The sequence below is a fragment of the Budorcas taxicolor genome, chromosome 2, assembly GCF_023091745.1.
Source record: "Budorcas taxicolor isolate Tak-1 chromosome 2, Takin1.1, whole genome shotgun sequence".
In the NCBI taxonomy this organism is placed as follows: domain Eukaryota; kingdom Metazoa; phylum Chordata; class Mammalia; order Artiodactyla; family Bovidae; genus Budorcas; species Budorcas taxicolor.
The window spans coordinates 18,000,121-18,022,359 of NC_068911.1; the positions used below are offsets into that span (position 1 = coordinate 18,000,121).

Sequence of the window (22,239 nt, forward strand, 5' to 3'; positions counted from 1 at the left end):
AGCCTCCAAGTATCTCCCCACAACTCATATTATTATGAATTAACAAGTCAAATACTTATTAATAAACTATGCATGCATGCTAAGTCGCTTCAGTCATGTCCGACTCTTTGGGACCCCATGGACTATAGCCCACCAGGCTCCCCTGTCCATGGGATTCTCCAGGCAAGAATACTGGAGTGGGTTGCCATGCCCTCCTCCAGGGAATCTTCCTGACCTAGGGATCGAAGCACGTCTCTTAGGCCTTCTGCATTGACAGCCAGGTTCTTGACCACTAACACCACCTGGGAAGCCCCATTAATTAACTTTATAACTTTAGATATTTTATATACAGTACAGTACTTTATATATATATGTATGTGTGTGTGTGTGTGTGTATATATATATATAATTGTATAGAACCTCATACACAGAAACCTGGCAGATACCACCTTAACCAAATGGTCTGTGTTGACATGGCCAGGGACAAATCAAGGTCATGAGCTTTCGGAAAACAATGCTCTTGGAGGGCCACAGCATCCCTTCCCTGGGGTCCTGTCCCCAGTGCACGAGTCACATGGAAACGTGGAAATGTCAGACAAGCCTACTTGAAGGATGGTCTGCATAGCAAGTGGCCTGTACTCTTTAAAAAGTGTCCTGGGGCGAAAGGTTAGGCAACTGGGAGACGTTCTCCTTTCAACTGTGTGTCTATCATCCCAAGAGCCCAGACAAGAGTGTCATGGACAATCAAGCTCCTAGTACCTAGGACAATGCCTGTGCTAGGAAAGCATGTACAAAGCAGGTGCTCAGGAAAGTCTGTCGAATGAATTCACTTTGGACATGATCTGGCACCTCTGATGGGCTCAGCACGGGGCTGGAAAACTTTCCCTAGGGGAGACTTGGTATCCACCTGAAGTTCCAACTGGCTTTCCTGGCAGAGCTGCCGTGAAGACCAAGGAAGGAGGGATGGGAGTGGGGCGGTAGGGCTGTGATGCTGGTTTCCTCTGCCTAGTCTGCATAATCTTCCCTCTCGCAAGATTACAGAGATCCACAGCATCTTGTGGCAGAGGTGGCAAAGGGGTCACTCCAGCCCAAATTCTGAATAAAGAGAAACAGAGAGGTCAAGACGCATGTCCAGGGTCACACAGCAGAAGGCTAGCTAACGTAGTGAAGTCCCCTAAGATGGTGTGGGAGAGCAAAGCAAGCCCCTCTCAGGGAAGACCGAACTATGACATGCACAGCCGGCAGAGTGTTACCTTTGATCTCTTTTGGAGGGCACATCCAGACGTATGTATGTTCACACACACACCCACATACGCACACCCACTGGTTTCACAGGGACAGCGGGTGTTGCATCTCAGGGGAAAACACAAGATGTGGTGTGCACGTCTTCACACAGCACAGATGTGGTGGCAACAAGGGCTCTCTGAACATCACAGGGAATGAAAGGCAAAGGTGCAGAGAAGAAAAGGAATGAAAAGGAAGAATTAGCAAGCAATCAAGGTAAGAGGAAATATTTCAAGCCCCCACCCTCCACTGTGGTATTCCTGAGATTGGGGTTGGAGGGGTATCACGGTGGCCTGCCCAGTCCAAATGCCGACCCGAACAGGGGTCCCTGCCAATATTCCACTTCTCACACGCTGCCGTCCAGTTTCTGCTTGTACTCCTCCTTGGACACGGTGCTCACTCCCAGGTCATTTCTGAGCAGAGCCTGACTGCTGGAAACAGCTTCTTTATCCTAACCAAGCATTTGTGTAAACAGAACCTTGCTTGTCAAGTATTCACTTGACCTTTTGCCAAGTGCATGAGAGTTATTACTTTACTGACTCAGCCGGAGAGCCCTGCAAGATGGGTTGTTATTCCCACTTTCTTCCTAAGGGAACTGAGGCCAGAGAGGTCAAATAACTTGCCCATCAGATACCACAGCTAGAGAGAGGGCAGGGCAAGGGTCAGAATCCAGGTCTGCTGGCTTCTGAGCCCAGGTACTTTCCAATATACCAACTCCTTCAACTTCTCCTAGAATCACAGAGTGAACCCAACAAGATGGAATGAAATGAGCCAGGAAAAGTTGGTTATTCTGCTTCCTTCTAAACTTTTTACATAGGTTAATTCAATAATCAAAAGAGTCCTTCCAGCTAAAGCCATATTAACAGAAATGTGAGAGCCATGTCCAGGGAGGTGCCTCCCTTTGGAAGGAATCCTGCTGACTTGAAGCTTGTCGAGAGGATGACAACTGACACAGAGAGGGCCCGAAAACCCCAGAGGATCTAGCAGGCCCTACCCTAAAGGGCTCTGTGCTCCCATCGCCTGCAGCCTCATCATGCAGTCAACAAACCTTCAATATTTACCCCAATATTTAAACAAGCCAAGTTTCCTGGAGTGGGTAGCTATTCCCTTCTCCAGGGGATCTTCCTGACCCAGGGATTGAACCCGGGGATCCTGCAATGCAGGCAGATTCTTTACTGAGCCACCAGGGAAGCCCTAAACATTAGTTCAGTTCAGTTCAGTTCAGTTACTCCGTCATATCTGACTCTCTGCGACCCCATGGACTGCAGTATGCCAGCCCTCCCTGTCCATCACCAACTCCCGGAGTTTATTCAAACTCACGTCCATTGAGTCAGTGATGCCATCCAACCATCTCATCCTCTGTCATCCCCTTCTCCTCCCACCTTCAATCTTTCCCAGCATCAGAGTCTTTTCAAATGAGTCAGTTCTTCACATCAGGTAGCCAAAGTATTGGAGTTTCAATTTCAACATCAGTCCTTCCAATGAATATTCAGGACTGATTTCCTTTAGGATGGACTGGTTGGATCTCCTTGCAGTCCAAGGGACTCTCAACAGTCATCTCCAACACCACAGTTCAAAAGCATTAGTTCTTCAGTGCTCAGCTTTCTTTATAGTCCAACTCTCACATTCATACATGACTACTGGAAAAACCATAGCTTTGACTAGACGGACCTTTGTTGGCAAAGTAACGTCTCTGCTTTTAAATATGCTGTCTAGGTTGGTCATAACTTTTCTTCCAAGCGGTAAGCATCTTTTCATTTCATGGCTGCAGTCACCATCTGCAGTGATTTTGGAGCCCAAGAAAATAAAGTCTGTCACTGTTTCCATTGTTTCCCCATCTATTTCCCATGAAGTGATGGGACCAGATGCCATGATCTCAGTTTTCTGAATGTTGAGCTTTAAGCCAACTTTTTCACTCTCCTCTTTCACTTTCATCAAGAGGCTCTTTAGTTCTTCTTCGCTTTCTGCCATAAGGGTGGTGTCATCTGCATATCTGAGGTTATTGATTTCTCCCGGCAATCTTGATTCTGGCTTGTGCTTCATCCAGCCCAGTGTTTCTCAAGATGTGCTCTGCATATAAGTTAAATAAGCAGGGTGACAATATACAGCCTTGATGTACTCCTTTCCCTATTTGGAACCCGTCTGTTGTTCCACGTCCAGTTCTAACTGTTGCTTCCTGACCTGCATACAGGTTTCTCAAGAGGCAGGTCAGGTGGTCTGGTATTCCTATCTCTTTAAGAATTTTCCACAGTTTGTGGTGATCCACACAGTCAAAGGCTTTGGCATAGTCAATAAAGCAGAAATAGATGTTTTTCTGGAACTCTCTTGCTTTTTTGATAATCCAACAGATGTCAGCAATTTGATTTCTGTTTCCTCTGCCTTTTCTAAAATCAGTTTGTACATCTCGAAGTTCTTGGTTCAGATACTGTTGAAGCCTGGCTTGGAGAATTTTGAGCATTACTTTACTAGCATGTGAGATGAGTGCAATTGTGCGGTAGTTTGAGCATTCAATATTTAAAACAGCCCTATCAAGTAGGTACTATTATTTTTTCCCCATTTTCACATGAGGAAACTAAGGTTCAGAAAAGTTTGGTGACTTCTCTGAGGTTACAGAAAGGTGACAGTCCTGGGATCTGAACAGGGGAAGTCAGGATCCAGAGCCTTTGCTGGCTCTTAACCACTATAGGTGGTTAGACGCCAGAGTCCTCAAAGCTTTGGAGGTCACTGACCCATGTAAACATCCGTTGCAAACTCCAAGATCTTTTCCTAGAAAAGTGCAAACATTTAATTTTGCATTCCATCTTAGTGGTTCACACAGAGGTTACTTGAGCTTGCTGCATGGGTGCTAAGTCACTTCAGTTGTGTCGAACTGCTTGTGACCTTATGGACCATAGCCCGCCAGGCTCCTTGGTCCATGGGATTCTCCAGGCAAGAATATTGGAGTGGGTTGCCATCTTCCCAACCCAGGGATCGAACTCACATCTCCTGTGTCTCCTGTACTGATACGTGGGTTCTTTACCACTGAACCACCAGGGAAGCCCACTTGAGCTTACTGAAGCCCAAGTAAGGACTCCAGGTCAAAGGCCCTCCTGTAGGCCATGAGTAGTGTTTGAGAATCTTTGAATAGGGTCATGTCAAGACTTTTTCCAAAACCTAGTTTGGAGGTAGGGAGAACAATGGAATAAGGGGAAGCCAGGGGTGGAGGGGGCAGTGAGCAGTTACTACAAACATGAGTCACCCCATTTGCACCCCATGTTGCCATCTTGCACCCCATGTTGCAGCCAGAGTCATTTTAAAATTGGAAACCAGGCCATGATCTGCTCACTTCACTGGCCTCTGGCTCCTGAAAGATATCTTCCCTCAGGCGGGGGAGGAGGCCACAGAGCGCCAAGGGTTCACAGCTCATCCAAGAACAGCATCCCTGACTCAGCGTCACATCCAAACCCCGGAATGCAAACAGCCAATCCAAAAGGGTATACGCTGTGTGATTCCGTTTATGTAACATTCTTGAAATGATCAAATTATGGAAATGGTGAATAGATGAGTGGCTGCCAGTGGCGGCGGGAGGGGGTGGCAGGGAAGGAGGGAGGAAGGGAGGTGTGGCTATAAAAGGGCAACACAGGGATCCTCGAGAGGAAAGGACTGTTCTGTGTCTCACTGCGGTTGTGGAGACAAAAACCTGTGCACGTGATAAGGTTAAATTAGTAAGAGTCAGGCTAACAAAATGAATACAAAGAACATGTGCGTGCGCGCTTGCCTGTAAACACATTCAGACAAGTGCAAGCACAACAGGGGCTATCTGAGGACGAGCAGGGGATTCTATCAATGTCAATATCTTGGTTGTGATACTGAACTACAGTTTTGTAAGACATGATTACCTTTCGCGGAAAGAGTAAAAGGGACCTTTCTGCATTATTTCTTACAACTGTGTGGATGAATTCTTACAATTTTGCTGTGTTGTTGCTTAGTTGCTCAGTCATGTCTAACTCTTTGCGACCCCATGGACGGTAGCCTGCCAGGCTCCGCTGTCCATGGGGATTTCCTAGGCAAGAATACTGGAGTGGGTTGCCATGCTCTTCTCCAGGGGATCTTTCCAAGCCAGGGATCGAGCCCAGGTCTCCCTCATTGTAGGCAGATTCTTTACCTTCTGAGTCACCAGGGAAGCCCTCATTCTTATAATAATTACCATAAAATTAAAAGTTTAAGAAAATGCACACACACAAAAATCCCAAACCACCCAAATCCGTCTAATGATCTGGGTCCTGAGACCCCAGTAGCATTCCCTCCTATTCCTGCCCTCTTTCCCCAAGAGCCTTTCATCCCAGTGGCCTTCTGAACACTGATACACTCCTGTCTCTTTCCTCCTTCGCAGCCTATATATCAGGAAATACCATGCAACGAGGGCTCCTTTGTTACTTCTTATCTAGGCACCTTGTTTATTTCTGTCATATACTTATCACCATCTCTAATCATATCACTGAGGTTATATGTGTGAATGTTTATTTTATTTCAGGATGTAGATGGCAAAGACACAAAGCTTTGATGACAAAAATGCTTTCAACTTTCCCAGATCAAAACATACCATGAAGAAAAAAAGCAAGCAAGCAAAAGATTAGCAAAATAGTAGCAATCTGCATTCTAGAAAGTGAAGGGCCTTCATATATAAAGTGGTCTTACAAATCAATAAAACAAACATCTCTTTGAGAAAAACAGCTGTGGTTATTGCTTTGTCCCCTGAGTCTAAACAATGCCTGACATGTACACAGTCATGTGCTCATGAAACATCTAGGAAATGTTGGTTAAAATTCAACCACAGTGAAGACAATAATCTTTTAAACATGGAGTATGTATCAAGCCTTTGCTCATTCCAATTGCTGTGCATATATAATGCTTATTATGTGCTTGCAGGACTTGGTTCTAAGTGCCTATAACATATTGAGCAATTTAGTTCTCACAAGTACTGTTAAAATCCCTAGTTTTTTAAAAAAATCTTTTTATGTTATTTCTTATTTGAATGACATTTACTTTGGTCATTTTCTACTAAATTCAGCTATGTTCTTTTTTCTTATTTTTTTGGTTTCATTTTAATTTTTAAAATTTATTTTATTTTTTAATTGAAGAATAATTGCTTTACAGAATTTTGTTGTTTTCTATCAAACCTCAACATGCGTCAGCCATAGGTATACATACGTCCTCTCCCTCTTGAACCTCCCTCCTATCTCTCTTCCCATCCCACCAATCCCCATTATAATGATGAGGCCACAGAGGCACAGAGAGGATAGCACACTTGCTTATGGGCAGAGAGCTAGGATCTGAACCCAGGCAATCTCACTCCAGAACCCATGCACCTAACCACTGCCTTGAGACACATAGTTCCTGAAGCCCTGGCATGGGGCGTTACCAATTCCACTGGCCAGAGAGGAAACCTGAAGCCTCAAGAGGGCAAGCGACAAAGCCAAGGTCACAGAGTTAGGAAGCAGCAGAGTTGGGGGAAGCCTGAGCCAAGAAGAGAGCAGAAGCACCCAGAGTGTGCCGGCGGCGGGAGACACGCTTAACTTACTCTTTTGATCTGGGAGGAGATGAGCAGTGAGTCCTGAAATGTCAGAAGCCAGCAGGGGTATGGAAGCGACCCGCTGGGGCTGGCCTGAGCCCAGCAGGGTGCACAGGCCTCCTACTCCTCTTCCCTCTCTTGGCTGCAGACCCGAGTGAAGGGAGGGGTGGCGGTGGAGGGGGTGGATCAGTGGACAGGATGCAGCCAGCCCCGTGACAACAGGCACGTGGAGAGGGAGCCCAGGACAGCAGGGCCGCGGGGGATACCTCCCCTGGGAGTTACTGACCCCTGAAACTGCACCATCTGAAGCCGGCCTGCAGCTTCCCTTGCTCTCCGGGGCAGCTGAGCCGGTCTGGCAGGGGGCCAGGAGGGAAGGGAAGACACAGCCTTCCCAGAACTGCTGCCCAGCGAGGGTTCCCGGAACCAGTGGCCACATCAGCTGCCCCACCCAAAACAGAGGCTGGCCAGGCCAGAGCCCCAAGATGGCCTGGGCTCTGCCTGCCTGCCCCACTCCCAACCCGAGAAGAGAGGGGAGGGCGGGCTGGGGGAGGGCTGTTTCTGCCACCACCAGGAGCAAGAACCACCTCACCCAAGAGCCTGCCAGGCTCCCTGTGTACCTACTGTGTGCTGCAGGCCTCACCAGGCTCCCTGTGTGCCTACTGTGTGCTGATGTCCTAACCAGGCTCCCCATGTACCTACTGTGTGCTGCAGGCCTCACCAGGCTCCCTGTGTATCTACTGTGTGCTCCAGGCCTCGCTAGGCTCCCCGTGTGCCTACTGTGTGCTCCCGTCCTCACCCACTCGCTCGTGACCCATGTATTCTTTTTTTTTTCATTTTTATTTATTTTTGGCTGCACTGAGTCTTCGCTGCTGCTCGGGGGCCTTCTCTAGTTGCAGCAAGCAGGGGCTGCTCCTCATGGTGGTGCGTGGGCGTCTCAATGCGGTGGCTTCTCTCTGTTGCGGGACACGGGCTCTACGTGTGTGAGCTTCAGTACCTGTGCACACGTGCTTAGTTGCTCCGCGGCATGTGGAATCTTCCTGGACCGGGGATTGAACCTGCCTCCCCTGCACTGGCAGGCAGATTCTTACCCACTATGCTACCACGGAAGTCCTGCCCCATGTATTCTCATTCCAGGTGCTTTCTTAGCACTCACTATCTGCCAGCTACTACAGATGTGGAAAAGACATTCATCACACATTCATTTCCTCCTCCTTGCCTTTAACAAATATTGGAGCCAGAAGAAAAGTTACTGGAGGATCTGGGGCACAGAGGTGAGACTATCAAAGGCTCCCTCTGGCCTGGGGGGTCAAGGGCAGAAGCAGAACCCCATGAGGAGGCCACTGGACTAGCCCAGGTACTAGGTGCCAGGTGTGCCAGGGTTGTAGGGAAGAAGAGGTAAGAATGGGTTAAATTCTAGATCTGATTTGAAGGTAGAGTCAACAGGCTTTGCTGACAGAATGGAGTTTGAGGGCTGGGGCAGAGAAAAGGGGATTAGAAGGAGTAAAAATGATGATTCTGAGGGACTTCCCTGGTGGTCACAGTGCTTAAGAATCCATCTCCCAACGCAGGGGACTTGAGGTTGATCCCTGGTCCGGGAAGATCCCACAAAGCTGCAGGGCAGCTAAGCCCGTGTGCCACAAACTACTGAAGCCCACATTCTGCAACAAGACAGACCACCACAGTGAGGAGCCTCTGAGTGCAGCAACAAAGACCCAGCACAGTCAGTACAAAATAAATAGACAGTTTTTATAAAATGACCCTGAGGGCTTTGGCCTGAGCCATTGGAAGGATGGAGGTGCCACCCACCAAGATGGAGTGGACTGAGGTCAGCCATCATCAGATACGTAGGAGGCTGTGAGGATGGAGCTGTCAGTGCTGAGGGACCGGGAAGGTCCCCCTGGTCCCACAGGGTCAGTGGGGGCGAGCGGGGTGGGTAAATGACCAAGACTCCCCCGGGGAGGGGTGGCGGTGTGTGGAGAGGAAGGAAGAACGTGCCCCAGAAGGCACATGGCCCCACCAGGGCAGGGAACCTGCTTCACCTCTGTAAGGAGACACCTAGCCCAGCGTCCGGCACAGAGCAGGAACTCCACAAATGAGCAGGTGTACTCGACTTTATTCCCGTTTTTACACTGATACAGTGCTTCCTTAGTGCCGGGCGCTGATCAAGGATGCTTAAGGACCCCTGTGAGATGAATACAATGATGAAACCCATTTTACAGTTTCTGAAGGAGCCTAAAAGAAGGAGGGTGTGGTCCATTTCCCATCCCACAAGACAGGGCCTGGGCTGCAGCGATGGGTAAGGGTCACAGAGGATGAGAGCAGTGAAATCAGCAGGGCTGGAGGACAACACTGTCTACCAGGGTTGGTAAGCAATTCAGACCTTGTCCCCAAGGCAATAGGGAGCCACTGAAGGCTATTAAGCAGGAGGGGAGCTGCTTTCCAGAAAGCTCACTCTGACCTGTGTGTGAATGACCGCAGGAGCAGCTGACAGAGGAGCGGGTACTGCCGGAGCTGCAGAAGAACAGGCAGCACCAGCTCTGTCTGGGAGGTGGATGTGGCAGAACCTGGTGATGCTTAGTGGCTGGGAGCTGGGAGCGGCAGGTGGCCTTGGGCTGGGGCACGGGCGGATGGGTGGATGGTGGGGGGATGCTGGGAAGAGGCGTGGTCTTGCTGGGGAAGACCACATGCTTTGAGGCACTGTGGACTTGGTGAGTCCAAATGGGTGATGGACTCAGGAGGCATCCAGGAGGCAGTATGTCCTAGCAGCTTGGAGCTCAGAGAGAAGGCTCACGCTGGAGGAGACAGGTTTGTGAGTCATCAGCTGTGGCTCAAGCCCAGGGTTTGCTGTGCAGAGTGAGACACAGCCGCGTCTGAGGGGCAGGAGAGGGCTGGGGGCTGTGGACCTCCTTCATGGGACTCGCTTGGGCCAGACTCCCAGAGTGAGGGTCACCATCTCAGGGACGGGCTGGCACCCTACTCCAACAGCCACTTTATGGCAACGCGGGCACTCAGGTTGGCTGTGGACACGTTGAGAGCAAGTGTCCACAGGAGAGGCATCTGGGTGACTCCACCTAGCATCCTGGAAGCCACACCCATCCTCAGAAGGTACCAGAGCCCCCAGGAAGGAAGCTGAGCCTGAGGAACCCGCGTGCAGACATCGCCTGCTGAGGCCCAGCGGCCAGCCTCTATCACTCTACAAGCCCTTCTCCTGCTTCGTGTTTCTGCCTACACTTATTCCTCGTAGCTTATCACTCACACACGCCTGCTGTGCACTGTCAACCCCCCAGAGAAAGCCAGCTCCTACAAGGCCAGAGGCTATGCCCACCCTATTCGCTGCTATAGCCCTAAGGCCTAGCACAGGGCCTGGCACACAGCAGGGGTGGGGGGGGTGTTCCATAGATATTTGCTGAATGGAAGAATGAATGGACGAATGCCCCCTGGCTGTGTGCAGTGAGGTCTGGCCAGCCAACCCTGATGGAGGCAGGGATACAACTCCCAGAACTGGTGTTTTCTGCCTCTCTCTGCTGGATAGCACTGACCAATCTGGGCTCAGAGTCTCCTTGAATACCCCGATACAGGCACCACACGGATCTTAGCCACCCCGGCGCGGGGTGGGGGGAAGGGGCTGACCTCCCAAGAGCTGGTAATTGGCGCATTATCATAATGAGTGCTCACTGCCCTGAGACACAGATACAAGATGTCTGGAGCTCCAGATGCTGATTAGATTTTGGCCGTCTTAGTGATAGTCACGGCTCCTGCTGCGCCTCCTTCCTAAGGTCACCAGAAGTCACCATGATTTTCCCCAGTTCCTTGAGTCTTTAGAGATCAGGCCCTGGGCCCCTCTGCCCATAGGGCCCACCCCTCTTCCCCAGCTGAAGGTGCAAGTATTATCATTCCCTTTGTAGACAGGGGAAACTGAGGCCCAGAGAGGTTCAGAAACCTGCCTGAGGATGCACAGCTAGTCAGCAGTGGGCCTGGGAAGTGAACCCGGATCTTCCAAGTCACAGCACAGCATCTGGTCTAGGGGAAGCAGCCATAAACTCACCCTTTTTATATGCCACTCTGCTTGCTTCTCCCAGCAAGCCCCATGTGGAACATGTGGTCAAACCTCCCTTGCACAGAAGAAGAAACCGAGGCTCGGAGGGGTTCCATAACAGTCCCAAGAAGTGATGAGCTAGAATTTGGCTTCCACCACTGTTTGCCCAGGATTCCCAGGTGGTGTAGCGGTGAAGAATTTGCCAGTCAATGCAGGAGACACAAGGGACGTGGGTTCGATCCTGGGTCAGGAAGATCCCCTGGGGTAGAAATTGCAACCCACTCCAGTATTCTTGCCTGGAGAGTCCCATGGACAGAGGAGCCTGGCAGGCTACAGTCCATGGGATCACAGTGGAAATGGCTGAGCGCACACACGCACACACACTCTGTTTGCCTAGCCCTTGCAAGGAGCATGTCTTAACAGTGACCAGGACTTTGTCCCCTAGGCAAACCTGACAGGCCAGCACAGATAAATGCTCCCTGCTCACGGTCTGCAGACAGGCGGGGCTGGGGTGGGGCTCTCGTTGGAGTTCTTTCTGTTGTCTCACCCCTTATCATTCTTGGCCCGGTCAGGGACACCCGTCAGTCATGTGGGGTGACCCACGTGGGCAGGGACCCCAGGGCACCTAAGACACGGAAGCTTAACTCTGAGCGTGGGCTCGGCACCAACTGGCTGGGAGACCTTGGCAAGCTGGGGTCCTTGGAGACCGACCGCAGAGCCCCGGTCTCCTTACCTGTGAAATGAGAACAGGACCACTTTGCCTCCTGGGGTGGTTGAGGAGGGGCAAAGGGACCATGGCTGGCATGGCTGGGCAGAGAGGCCTGGGGCAGAGCTGACAGGACAGGTGACAGAGCCCGTCTCCCAGCGCCTAGTGACCACCCTGCAACCCTGAGTACACAGCAAATGGCGTGACACCCAGATGGGGTCTCAGAGCACAAGCTGAGCGAAGGAGGCTGGGCTTGGAAGGGCGATACGCGCTCCATTCAGAAAAAGTCCAAAAGGAGACAGACCAATCTTGGGGTTAGTGGCTGGGAGAGTGTCCTGGGACAGGGTGGGCGGGAGAGAAACTTCTGTGGGAGGTGCTGGTCATGCTCCGTTTCTTGATCAGGTTATACGTGCTCGTGTTTACTTTGTGAAGCTGGGCCTTTGCCTGCATGTACATTGCAATAAAAAGGAAAAGGAAAACAAAAGATGGATGAGACGGAAAGGAAGAAAGCAGAGGAGAGCGCGTGAGGCAATCAGGGCATGTCAGCGAAGGCCCCGGAACAGCCAGTTCTCAGGGCTGGTGGATCCCCAAAGACTCTGGAGTCCACAGCTGGTAAGACTGCAGGTCCCTCTAGACCTTTGCACAGCGCCATCAACACTCTAGCTAGCTACTTGCCCCCGAAGACGGGGCACTCACTCCCTCTGGGGGCAGCTTCCAGCCACCCCTCGTGGCCACGGAGAGTCACCTCCCTCAGCGTCAACTCAAACATCTAAGAGACTTCAGACACACGGCCTCAGAGTAGAGAGGGACAGTGGAGAGCGCGTGTCCAGCCCTAACAGGAAGCCGCCCACCACTCTGCTCTGCACCACATACGTGAAGGCCTAGGCATCGCTAGGACTCTCGATTTTCCACAAGAAGCTAGAAATCCAGATTTTTATGTATATTACTTTGATTTTTAAAAACCACACACTACGTTTGTGATCCCCTTTGGCTTACAACCACCAGCTGATGTCCTCTTGCAGGGAGCGGGGGGGTGGGGTGGGCGCAGGGCGGTGAGTGTCCTGAGACGCCAGGACCCCCAACAAGAGGAAAGGAGCAACAGGTGAGACCCCTTGCACCTTCCCTAAGCTCCAGCACCCCTAAATGTTCTCTTCCTTCTGTCCCTCTGGGATGCAGTTGTTATGGTGATGAGAGGAAGCAGGGCTAGAGGCACGCCATCACTGCCTGCTCTTACGTGGCTGAGCCGCAACACTTTTTCAGTGAGGAATTCCAAAATTTTGCAAGCCCCACTGCCTTCCTCCTCCGCGGGGGCAGGCAAGGGGAGGTCAAAGAACAGTCTTTACAGCTTCCCCGCCCTGCCCCACTGTCCCCCAGTGTGCCACAGACTCCCCACTTCCCTTGGGCCATTTCCTCTGCCTCCCGGTGCCCTCCACCTACGCACCCTCAGGAAGTTCCTGGTCAAACCCTACTCTTTCCTCTGCCCACTTCAGAGCTCTGCCAGTCTCTCTGTCCCAATGTCCTCTCCATTCTCATAAAGGGTGAAACATGCCTGTCATTTCTCTGTCTTTCCAGGCTAAAAGTCCTCCAGGGCAAGGATTGTGGCTTACTCATCATGTCTCTTTGCAAACACGGGACGCAGCCAACCAATGCCTGCGAAACTGAAGCTGTCAGCTGCCTCATCGTGGGTGAGTTCCTCCCTCCAGGCCATTCTCACTGCCCAGAACAGCGGCCAATATTGACACTCCGTGACTAATATGAGTACAGATATGTTTACGAGGTCTTTCATATTCACTATGTTATTATTTTCACAAAAACCCTAGAGAGGGGCAAAGCAAGTCATATCCCCATTTTATGGTTTAGGAAATTGAAGCCCAGAGAGGGAAAATGACTTGCCCAAGATTACTGAGCAAGTGAGTTGCAGAGCTGAGACGAAGATGCAAGTTTTGTTTTGCTTTTTGTAAAAAAAAAACTCATCTGGGTACCAGAGCAGCGTCAAAGAAAAGTCCTACAACTTTAGAGGGGAAGAAAAGAAAATAATTGGAAAATCAGTTAAGGAAAAAGCAAGTAGAGATAACAGGTATAGAAATATTATTGCTGTTGCTGCTGATTGTTGTTGTTTAGTCACCAAGCTGTGTCTGACTCTTTTGTGTCCCCACAGACTGTAACCCGCCAGGCTCCTGTGTCCATGGGATTTCCCAGGCAAGAATAGTGGAGTAGGTTACCTTCTCCATTTCCTTCTCCAGGGGATCTTCCCAACCCAAGGATCAAACACGTGTCTCCTGCATCGGCAGGTGGATTCTTTACCATTGAGTCCTCTTAATATTGAATAAAATGGAATTCAAGGCATCAAAGTATTATTAAAAGAGAGAAAGGTAGCTGTTTTATATTGATAAAAGGAGCAACTCACCAAGAAGGTGTAAAAGTCATGAACCCTCTTCTATTCATACATTCTATTTACATGCACCAGAAAACAGAGCTTCCAAAAACGAAGCAAAAAACCAAGGGCTTCCCTGGTGGTCCAGTGGTTAAGAATCCACCTTGAAGTGGCCTGAATCCCAGTCAGGGAACTAAGATCCCACATGTCTTGGAGCAACTAAGTCTGTGTGCCGCAATCACTGAGCCTGCATGCCACAGCTAGAGAGCCTGTGTGCTTGTGCTGGGATGAAAGAGCTAAAACTTGAGATAGCTAAATAAATAAATATCTTTTAAATGACACAAAAAGCTGAGGGCAGGTCAAGGGAAAATGAACAGAACTTCTGTTATAGTGGGAGATGAAGCAGGTAGAGAAAGCTACATAAAAAACATGAAAAATACAAATGATATAATTCGTAAACATGACCTAGATAGACATAGTTTTATAACTTTACACCCAGCCAGAAATACACATCTTTTCAATGACAAGAGGAACAGACAGAAAGACTGATCAGAAAATCCTACAAAGAAGATCTCAACAAATTCTCCATCACTGAGATCACAAAAGTTACAGATATTGACCACTATCCATAGAAATCAATAATCAAAATATAACTTTAAAATTCCATCCACCTTAAAAGACCATAAAGCATATAACAATTTTTAATCAAAAAAGAAATTATCAACTATTTTAGTAGTGAATGATTTTGTGTAACAAGAACTGTGGAATAAAGTCATAGCAGTACTTAGAAAAAAATTATAGCCTGAGGTGGATTTATTAGGGAACAAGAAAAACTGAGAACAACTGTTAGCCACAAACAAGGAGTCTCAGAATGGAAGAAACCCTTATTGACAGCAGCTCATGTAGAAGAGGGGCTTCCTGGGTGGCTCAGAGGTAAAGAATCTGCCTACAATGCAGGAGACCCAGGTTCGATCCCTGGGTTGGGAAGATCCCCTGGAGAAGGAAATAGCAATCCACTCCAGTATCCTTGTCTGAGAAATCTGAGGGACAGAGGAGCCTGGTGGGCTATACAGTCCATAGGGTAGCAAAAGAGTCGGTCACTACTCAGTGACTAAACAGTAGAAGGGAATTCTGGAGGATTTAGCTGACAAATCCAATACCAGCCCCAAGGGGGATGTGGCCACTACAAAGCAGGTGGTATCAACAGAGGTGTGGGTTCCAGACCAAGGAGGTGATAGTCTCCCTCCTTTCTGACTGGGGAAGGCTTTGGGAGAGGCAATGGTTTTTAGGTGGGGCTCCGACCAACTGGATCATGTACAAAGCCAGACTGAACAGGAAGAATGACAATGAATTATGGCTGTGTTGTCTGAAGGAGAGAACCATTAAGGGGGCTTCCCTGGTGGTCCAGTGGCTAAGACTCCATGCTCCCAATGCAGGGGGCCCAGGTTTGATCCCCTATCAGGGAACTAGATCCCACATGCCACAATTAAGACCTGGTGCAGCCAAATAAATAAATGCATAAATATTTTTAAAAAAGAAAAAGAAAACCACTGGGCTGGATTGGAGGGCAATGCCTACAACCTCCAAGGAACAGAACTAAAGCTAGAAAGTGAAAGCTCCTGGAAAGCTGAACTGGCTAACTCCCAGGAAACATCTTTTCCTAGTTAGAGCTGTCCAACAGCAGGAATCTGGCTTTTAGAAGGCCTACTCCCCAGAAGCAAGACTGCTGGGAGGCCAGGGGTGGGGGTCGGTCTGCAGGCGTGGAGGGCTGGCATCCCTCCTCTCCCTCTCCGGAGAAGTTCCATTTCCTCTTTTAAAAAGACAAAACACTTTTCTGGCTGTTTCTGGAAACCCTCAGGCCTTTCACAGTTCTCCAAAACAGTCCTTGGTGACTACACTCCCTTATTTCTAACCAAGAAACCTAGTTCTTTTAAACTCTGCTCCGTGGGCTGGACAGCTCAGAATAGTGGTTAAACTTTGCATACTTTTCCAGCCCCAGATTTGAAACCAGATTCTGCCACTTCCGAGTTGCGTCACCAGGTTAAGTCTCTTCCCTGAACCTCAGTTTCCTCCCCAGGGAAATGAGGAGACACCCATGCGTCTACCTGCCCCCATGTACCACGATGCCTGATGGGGGAGTCAGTCCCCCACTGCCTGCACCCCCACTGTGCCCCCTCTGCTTTAAGGTGCCCTCCCTGTCTGCCATGCTGGGGAGGATGCTCGCTGGCAAAATCATCTGTAAAATGATCTACACAATGATTGGATCACCTGTGATCTCGAGCCTGGCCTGACCACGTGCACAAAGGTCACTGAGCATGGATCTGAGTACCAGATCCATGTAGGTGAGCACTAACAGTGGATGGTGACAGTGGGCCTTTAGCACTTGAATAGTTTCCATGATGTACTTAAACACAGTGGTAAAAGCTGAGGACCCTGGAGCTGTCGGGTTCACAGCTTTGTGACCCCCAGACAAGTTACTATATCTGCTGCCCTGTCTTTTTTTTATATATCTGTAAAATCAGGATAAGAGCAGTTCCCACCTTGTACAGTTTCGGCACAAGATGAATGAGGCGATGCAGGTGTCTGGCTCCCACTGGCTTTCCTGACCTCTCTCCCCTCCCTTCTTTGCCTTGTTTCAATTCCGTCCAACCACATCAGCTTCCCTGTGCTGAGTCAGACACACCTCAGGGCCTTTACACTTGCTGTTCCTTCAGCCAGGATCGCTCCTTCCCCAGATATCTGCCTGTCTTTCTATCTTGGGTCTTAGCTCAAAAGTCACCTCCTCCACTAGACAGCCAGCCCCACAGGGACCCTTGCTTCTGTGTCAGATGCTGCTGTGTCCACAGCCTCCACACACTTGCTGAGTTAGACAGTGTGCGTGCCTGTCACTTTCAGCTTTGCAAACAGGATCTGCAGGCCGGAGGCTGTTGGTCCCTTCGCAGTCCTGTTGCTCAGAACACCTCCTCCTTTTCAGGAAATCTGTTCCACCAAACCCCGGAGGGCCAGGCTTCTCCTCCCTTCACCAGGATCTGTCTCCTCCCTCTCTCCTAGAGGGAGAAGGAGGGGGACTCAGATACCAGCTCAGAGGGTGAGCCTGCCCAGTGAGTCAGAGCTCCCATGCCTGCTTTGGTAAAGACCTGGATTTAAGTACCAACGAGGAGGTGAGGAGCCCTGAGGGGGCCCCAAGAATGAGAATGAGTCAGTTGGAGGCAAACCCGAAACCTCAGAGGCATCACCACTTCTTGGAAAGGCACAGATGTGTGCACGTAGAACAGTGCACCCAGAGTGGGGGCAAGCAGCAGGCCCGGAAGTGGGGCCGGTGGGCTGGACAAGACCTGTTCTAGCATCCTCTGTGGTTTCCTCCATCTGGCCCACTCCTCCAGGGCCCCTTGCCCTTCTAAATGTCCCTTCTCAGAGAGGCTCCCCAACTCCGCCCGCATCCTGCTCTACTTTCTTCTGAGCACTGTCGCTATGGGACATGACACAATACTGCAGAAGACATGACCTCCCGCAGCCCAGGCGTGTTTCCAAATTCAGAATTACTCAGATTAGAGAAAGGTCATCTTGTATAAAATATACTGCCCGTCATAATGAACCCTGCCCCCCACGGGGCCCAAGGAGCACCCTGTGATCAATCACATGTGCATCTCTGCAGCAAGACACACGAGCCTTCACACCACAGGAAAGAAATGACTCCAAACAGCCTCATGTGTAGTTCATGTCAGGTCTTGCTTCCATCTGAGTGATGAGAACACTTCCGGTTTTTGGAGCTTGTGGATTTCGAATGCTAGATAAGGAGTGTAGCTCTGTGCGTGTGTTTGTGTACTGCTTGTTTTCACAACTCGAAGTCAAATCCCTGGAGGACGGGGACTCTGTGCCCGTCCTCTGGCACCTTGCCTGGCATGTGCGTGTGTATGACTAAGTCGCTTCAGTCGTATCCGACTCTTTGTGACCCTATGGACTGGGTAGCCCACCAGGCTCCTCTGTCCGGGGGATTCTCCAGGCAAAAATATCTGGGAAGCCCTGCCTGGCACACAGGTGCTCAATAAATATCCAAAGAAGAAATGAATGAGGAAGTTGGGAGCTGGATGTGAAGAAGTGACTCTGTCCTCACTGGGGAGAGAAACAGCAATCACGGAGCCAGGTCTCTCCAAAAAATCATCTCACAAATGCTGCCCCTCCCTCCTCCAAATACCCATTTTACTGACAAGCAAACTGAGGCTGAGAGGTTAAGCAACTTCCTCCAGATCCCACAGACAGGAAGAGCAAGTTCACAATTGAATCTGGGGTGCCTGACTTTAAACCTGTGCCCTTCTCTCTGCCTCAGGCTCAGAGAAGCAAGGCAATAGGGAATACAGTCCATCAGATGCCAGGTCCCCTGGTCTCTCCAGGACCCCCCGTCTCCACTGGGGTTACCCCATCCACTTTCTTAACAGGGCAAGTTTGGACAACATCTAGGCAAGCCATCATCCACTCTTCTAGCCAAAGGAAATCTGGTCAAACAATTCTGAGCATGTCTGTAGCCCTAAGGAATGCTCCCAAAGATGTCCCTTTCAGCCACCCCAGCAGACTGGCATGATGGGAAAGGACACAGGTTGGGAAGGAAAGCAGGTTCGAATCCCTCCATCTATCATTCCTAGATATACAACCTTAGGCAAGGCTACTGTGCACATCTCTGAGTCTTGGTTTTCTTACCTGTAAAATGGGTGGGTAGACTCAATGCCATCCAATGGGATTCATTTATTTGCTTAACAAATACACAGTGCTTACTGCACACCAGGCACTGTTCTATATGCCTGACACTTAAGAATTCAGTTCATCACCACAAAAGGTATAAAGTAGTCATAATAATTTCACAAATGGGGAAACTAAGGTCCTGAGACATTGGCTCCATAAGAAGTAGCACGTGGACATCCCTGTTCAGTGGTTAAGAATCTGCCTGTCAATGCAGAAGACATGGGTTCGATCCCTGGTCTGGGAAGATCTCACATGCGGCAGAGCAGCTAAGCCTGTGCACCGCAACTATTGAGCCTGTGCTCTAGAGCCTGAAAGTGAAAGTGAAGTTGCTGGGTCCTGTCCAACTCTTTGCAACTCTGTGGACTGTAACCTACCAGGCTCCTCCGTCCATGGGATTTTCCAGGCAAGAATACTGGAGTGGGTTGCTGTGAAGTGGCTCAGTCGTGTCCGACTCTGCGACCCCATGGACTGTAGACTACCAGGCTTCTCTGTCCATGGAATTTTCCAGGCAAGAATACTGGAGTGGGTTGCCATTTCCTTCTCCAGGAGATCTTCCTGGCCCAGGGATTGAACCCGGGTCTCCCGCATTGTAGGCAGACGCTTTACCGTCTGAGCCACCAGGGAAGTCAGGGTTGCTAGTAGCTGCAATTACTGAGCCCACACTCCACAACCACTGAAGTCCGAGCACCTAGAGCCCGAGCTCCACTATAAGGGAAGCCACCACGATGAGAAGCCCTCACACTGCAACAAAGAGTAGCCCCTGCTCTCGCAACTAGAGAAAGCCCTCGCAGCAATAAAGACCCAGCTCAGCCATAAATAATAAATAAATAGAAGAATGAGCAGAACCAGCATTTGAACCTGGGCGACCTGGCTCCAGAGTCCATGCTGTTAACCTCCAAGCTATACGTCTTGACAGGTACAACAGACATGAACACTGACAGTGGAAGTATTATGTGTTGGAAATTGCGCTAGGGAGCTTATAAAACATGATGTCATTAACAACTCACAGAAGCTCAGTTTTACAAATGTGAGGAAATGAAGCACCCAGGGGGCTTGTGTCTCTCCTCCACTCCCAGGTGGCATCGAGGGCAGTGGGCATTTGATCTTGAACTCTCTCCTCTGAATTCTCTCCTCCATCTGGGGGTAGGGATTGGGGCTGGGGGACGCTTGAGAAAAGGAGGTCCAGGAAAGGGTTTTTCTTCTCACATCCCTGATACTTCATCTCAGCACTTTTTTCTGGATCTGAGCACCAGGAAATTGTGAATGCCTTCAGGGACAATTCCTGTCTCTGCCTGGGCTTTCTGCAACCGTGGGCTTTAGTTGTACAGCAAAACGCATCAGTCACTGAGTCACTGCGTCACTGCCCAGAATTTGGAAATGCTCAGGTCATCCCAGACCTGCTGGGAACTGACTGTGTTGTAATCAGGGCTACAGGCTAGTGCTTCTTCCTCCCTTCAAACTTCCCACAGCCTCCCACCAAGATCTGACTCTAGAAATCGAGGGTGGGGGTCCAGGAATCTGCATTGTGATTCTTATGGTTCGGGCAAAAGTAAAATACATTGGCCCATACTCCTCTCATGGCGTGCAAGGCCTTTCATGACATGTCCCACCTTTCCATCCATCACTGGCTTTTCTCCCCTTCCCCGCGGCCCCTGCACGACCCCTTAGCCTTTATCTCTGCTGTTCCCACTGCTCAGCATGCTGTTCCCTCCCATTCTGCATCTACCAAGCTCCCCAACTCCTCTCCCAGGGCTGGCTCACAGGTCCCTGCTCCACGAAGTCCGTCCCATTGCCTCAGGAAGGTTGATCACCCTCGCCTTATCGTTCCTTTCTTTCTCATAGCTCTCCCCTGCCCCCACAACCCCTTCACCCAGGGGCAGCTCCTTGAAGGCACACACCAGTGCCCTGAACAGCACTCAAGTAGTGCCCAGTGGGAGCCCAGTGAATGCTAATGAGTGAATGAATGGCTAGGGTAGGTCATCCCCCCTTCCACATCCCATCAGGCTCATCTGTACTCATGGTGGGTCTAGCTGAGTTCAAGTGGCCTTTGCAGGACTCTGCAGTGCCCTGACTGTGGGGGAAACCCAGACTAACGTAAACCCGAGCCTCAGTTTCCCCACTGAACTTGAGGACTTTCATAAAGGCTCTGATGTCCCAGCAAATGTCTGGTGTTCTTTAAACGCCACCCATAGAGGAAGAGCTGCAGGGGAGGGGTCACACCTCACAGAGGGCAAAAGTCAGGGTTCCAACAGGGTAAGTGCTGGCCTGGAGGGTGATCTGTGAATCTTAGCAGCAGGCATCAAGTTTGCTGGTCCCCAGTGTCTCCTGATTATAAGAAATACAGATTTCGTTCAAGGAAAACAAGAAGAATCATCTAGATTCTGGGGTTTGCTGAATCTGAACCTCACCAAAAAGAGCCTGAGAATGTGCATCTTTTAATAGAATCCTCTGGAGAATTTGTTCCTAAAATAATTTGACAAATTTTGTTGTTTTGTGGACTGCTCTGGCTCTGGTGCCAGAATGACTGTGTCTGATTCCTGCTCCACACTTGCCTTGTGGGCATCAGCTTGGGCAAGTCATTAAAGCTGCCTCTGCCTCAGCAGTCCTCATCTGCAAAATGGCCACAATACACACAGAGCACCAACCAGAATAGCTATTTTGAGATTTAACTCAGAATACTTTCAATGCTCAGGACAGACCTATACAACATAAGTTCCAGCAAATGTTCGCTATTATTGGGCCCATCCAGTATTCAAATAAGAAGAGCAAAGGTCGAAAGGCCTAGTTTCACTCTATTCTTTGATCGGTCTCCAACTTCAGAGTTTTCAGAACTTTCCCCACCCTTTCTCTCCCCGGAATCCTCACCAACTTCCTGTGCGCGGGCTGGGAGTGAGTGCCCAGAGAAGAACCGGGAAAGGAGTTGGGGGGGACGGGGGTGATGAGCCAAGACCCGTCTCACCGCCACGCTCAAGACGCTCCCAAGCACCCAGGACTGGCCTCCCCAGCCCCGCTTCAGCTGCGCGGGGCCGGCCGGTCGGAGTCGCCGCAGCCCCGCTCGCCGAGAAGAGCCGGCAAGTGGGCGATCCCCGCTGGGGATCGGGTGATCGCGGGGTCCCCGCCGTCGGCAGCCCAGCGCTCTCCCAGCCGCCACGACATGCCTGGACCGATTTCCCCCACCTTCCACTCGTACGCGGGAGCCGGCTCCTACCTGCGCCCTCCAGGTCCATTCGCCGCGCCGGCCCCAGAGCGGGAAGTAGGGGACCCCCCGGGAGGCCGTCCCTTCCCTGGCCGCGCCGCTCGGGGCTTTCCTGGGCGCCGGGCGAGCCCGCCCCGCTTCCTGCGCCCCGCCCCGTGTCCGCCCATTGGCTTGCGCCGCCCCGCCCCGCGCACCCTGCGCTCCCCTGGGCGCCCTCCCGGTGGGGCCGCCGCAGGTCCCGGCAGCGTCCCTGTTCCCTCTGTCCCCGCAGTCCGAGGGGCTTCCGATCTCTCCAGGAGGCGACCCCAGCGCCTGGGCCCCGCGGCCACCGGAGGCCACAATCCAGCCAAGAGAACTCCGCAGGGCTTCCCCTCGC

At 50.6% G+C, this 22,239-nt stretch overlaps 1 protein-coding gene across 9 annotated transcripts in view; it reads right to left on the minus strand.

Moving 5' to 3' along the window:
* The window catches only part of IL4R (interleukin 4 receptor), a 50,004-nt gene extending 28,027 nt beyond the window's left edge, over positions 1–21,977 (minus strand). For 4 of the 9 annotated variants that reach the window (XM_052656079.1, XM_052656053.1, XM_052656087.1 and 1 more), the window contains exons 1-2: positions 21,876–21,977; positions 1,233–1,402 (exon numbers count right to left, since the gene is read on the minus strand). Coding sequence is in view for 5 of the 9 variants with exons in the window: in XM_052656053.1 (XP_052512013.1) it covers positions 1,233–1,257 (25 nt within the window). In the remaining 4 variants the exon portion in view is untranslated. Of the gene's footprint in view, positions 1–886; positions 1,075–1,232; positions 1,403–2,583; positions 2,611–6,823; positions 6,944–21,875 lie in introns of those variants that run through there. The other 5 variants (XM_052656072.1, XM_052656035.1, XM_052656045.1 and 2 more) reach the window with 5 other exon arrangements.
* Between the last annotated feature and the right edge of the window lie 262 nt (positions 21,978–22,239).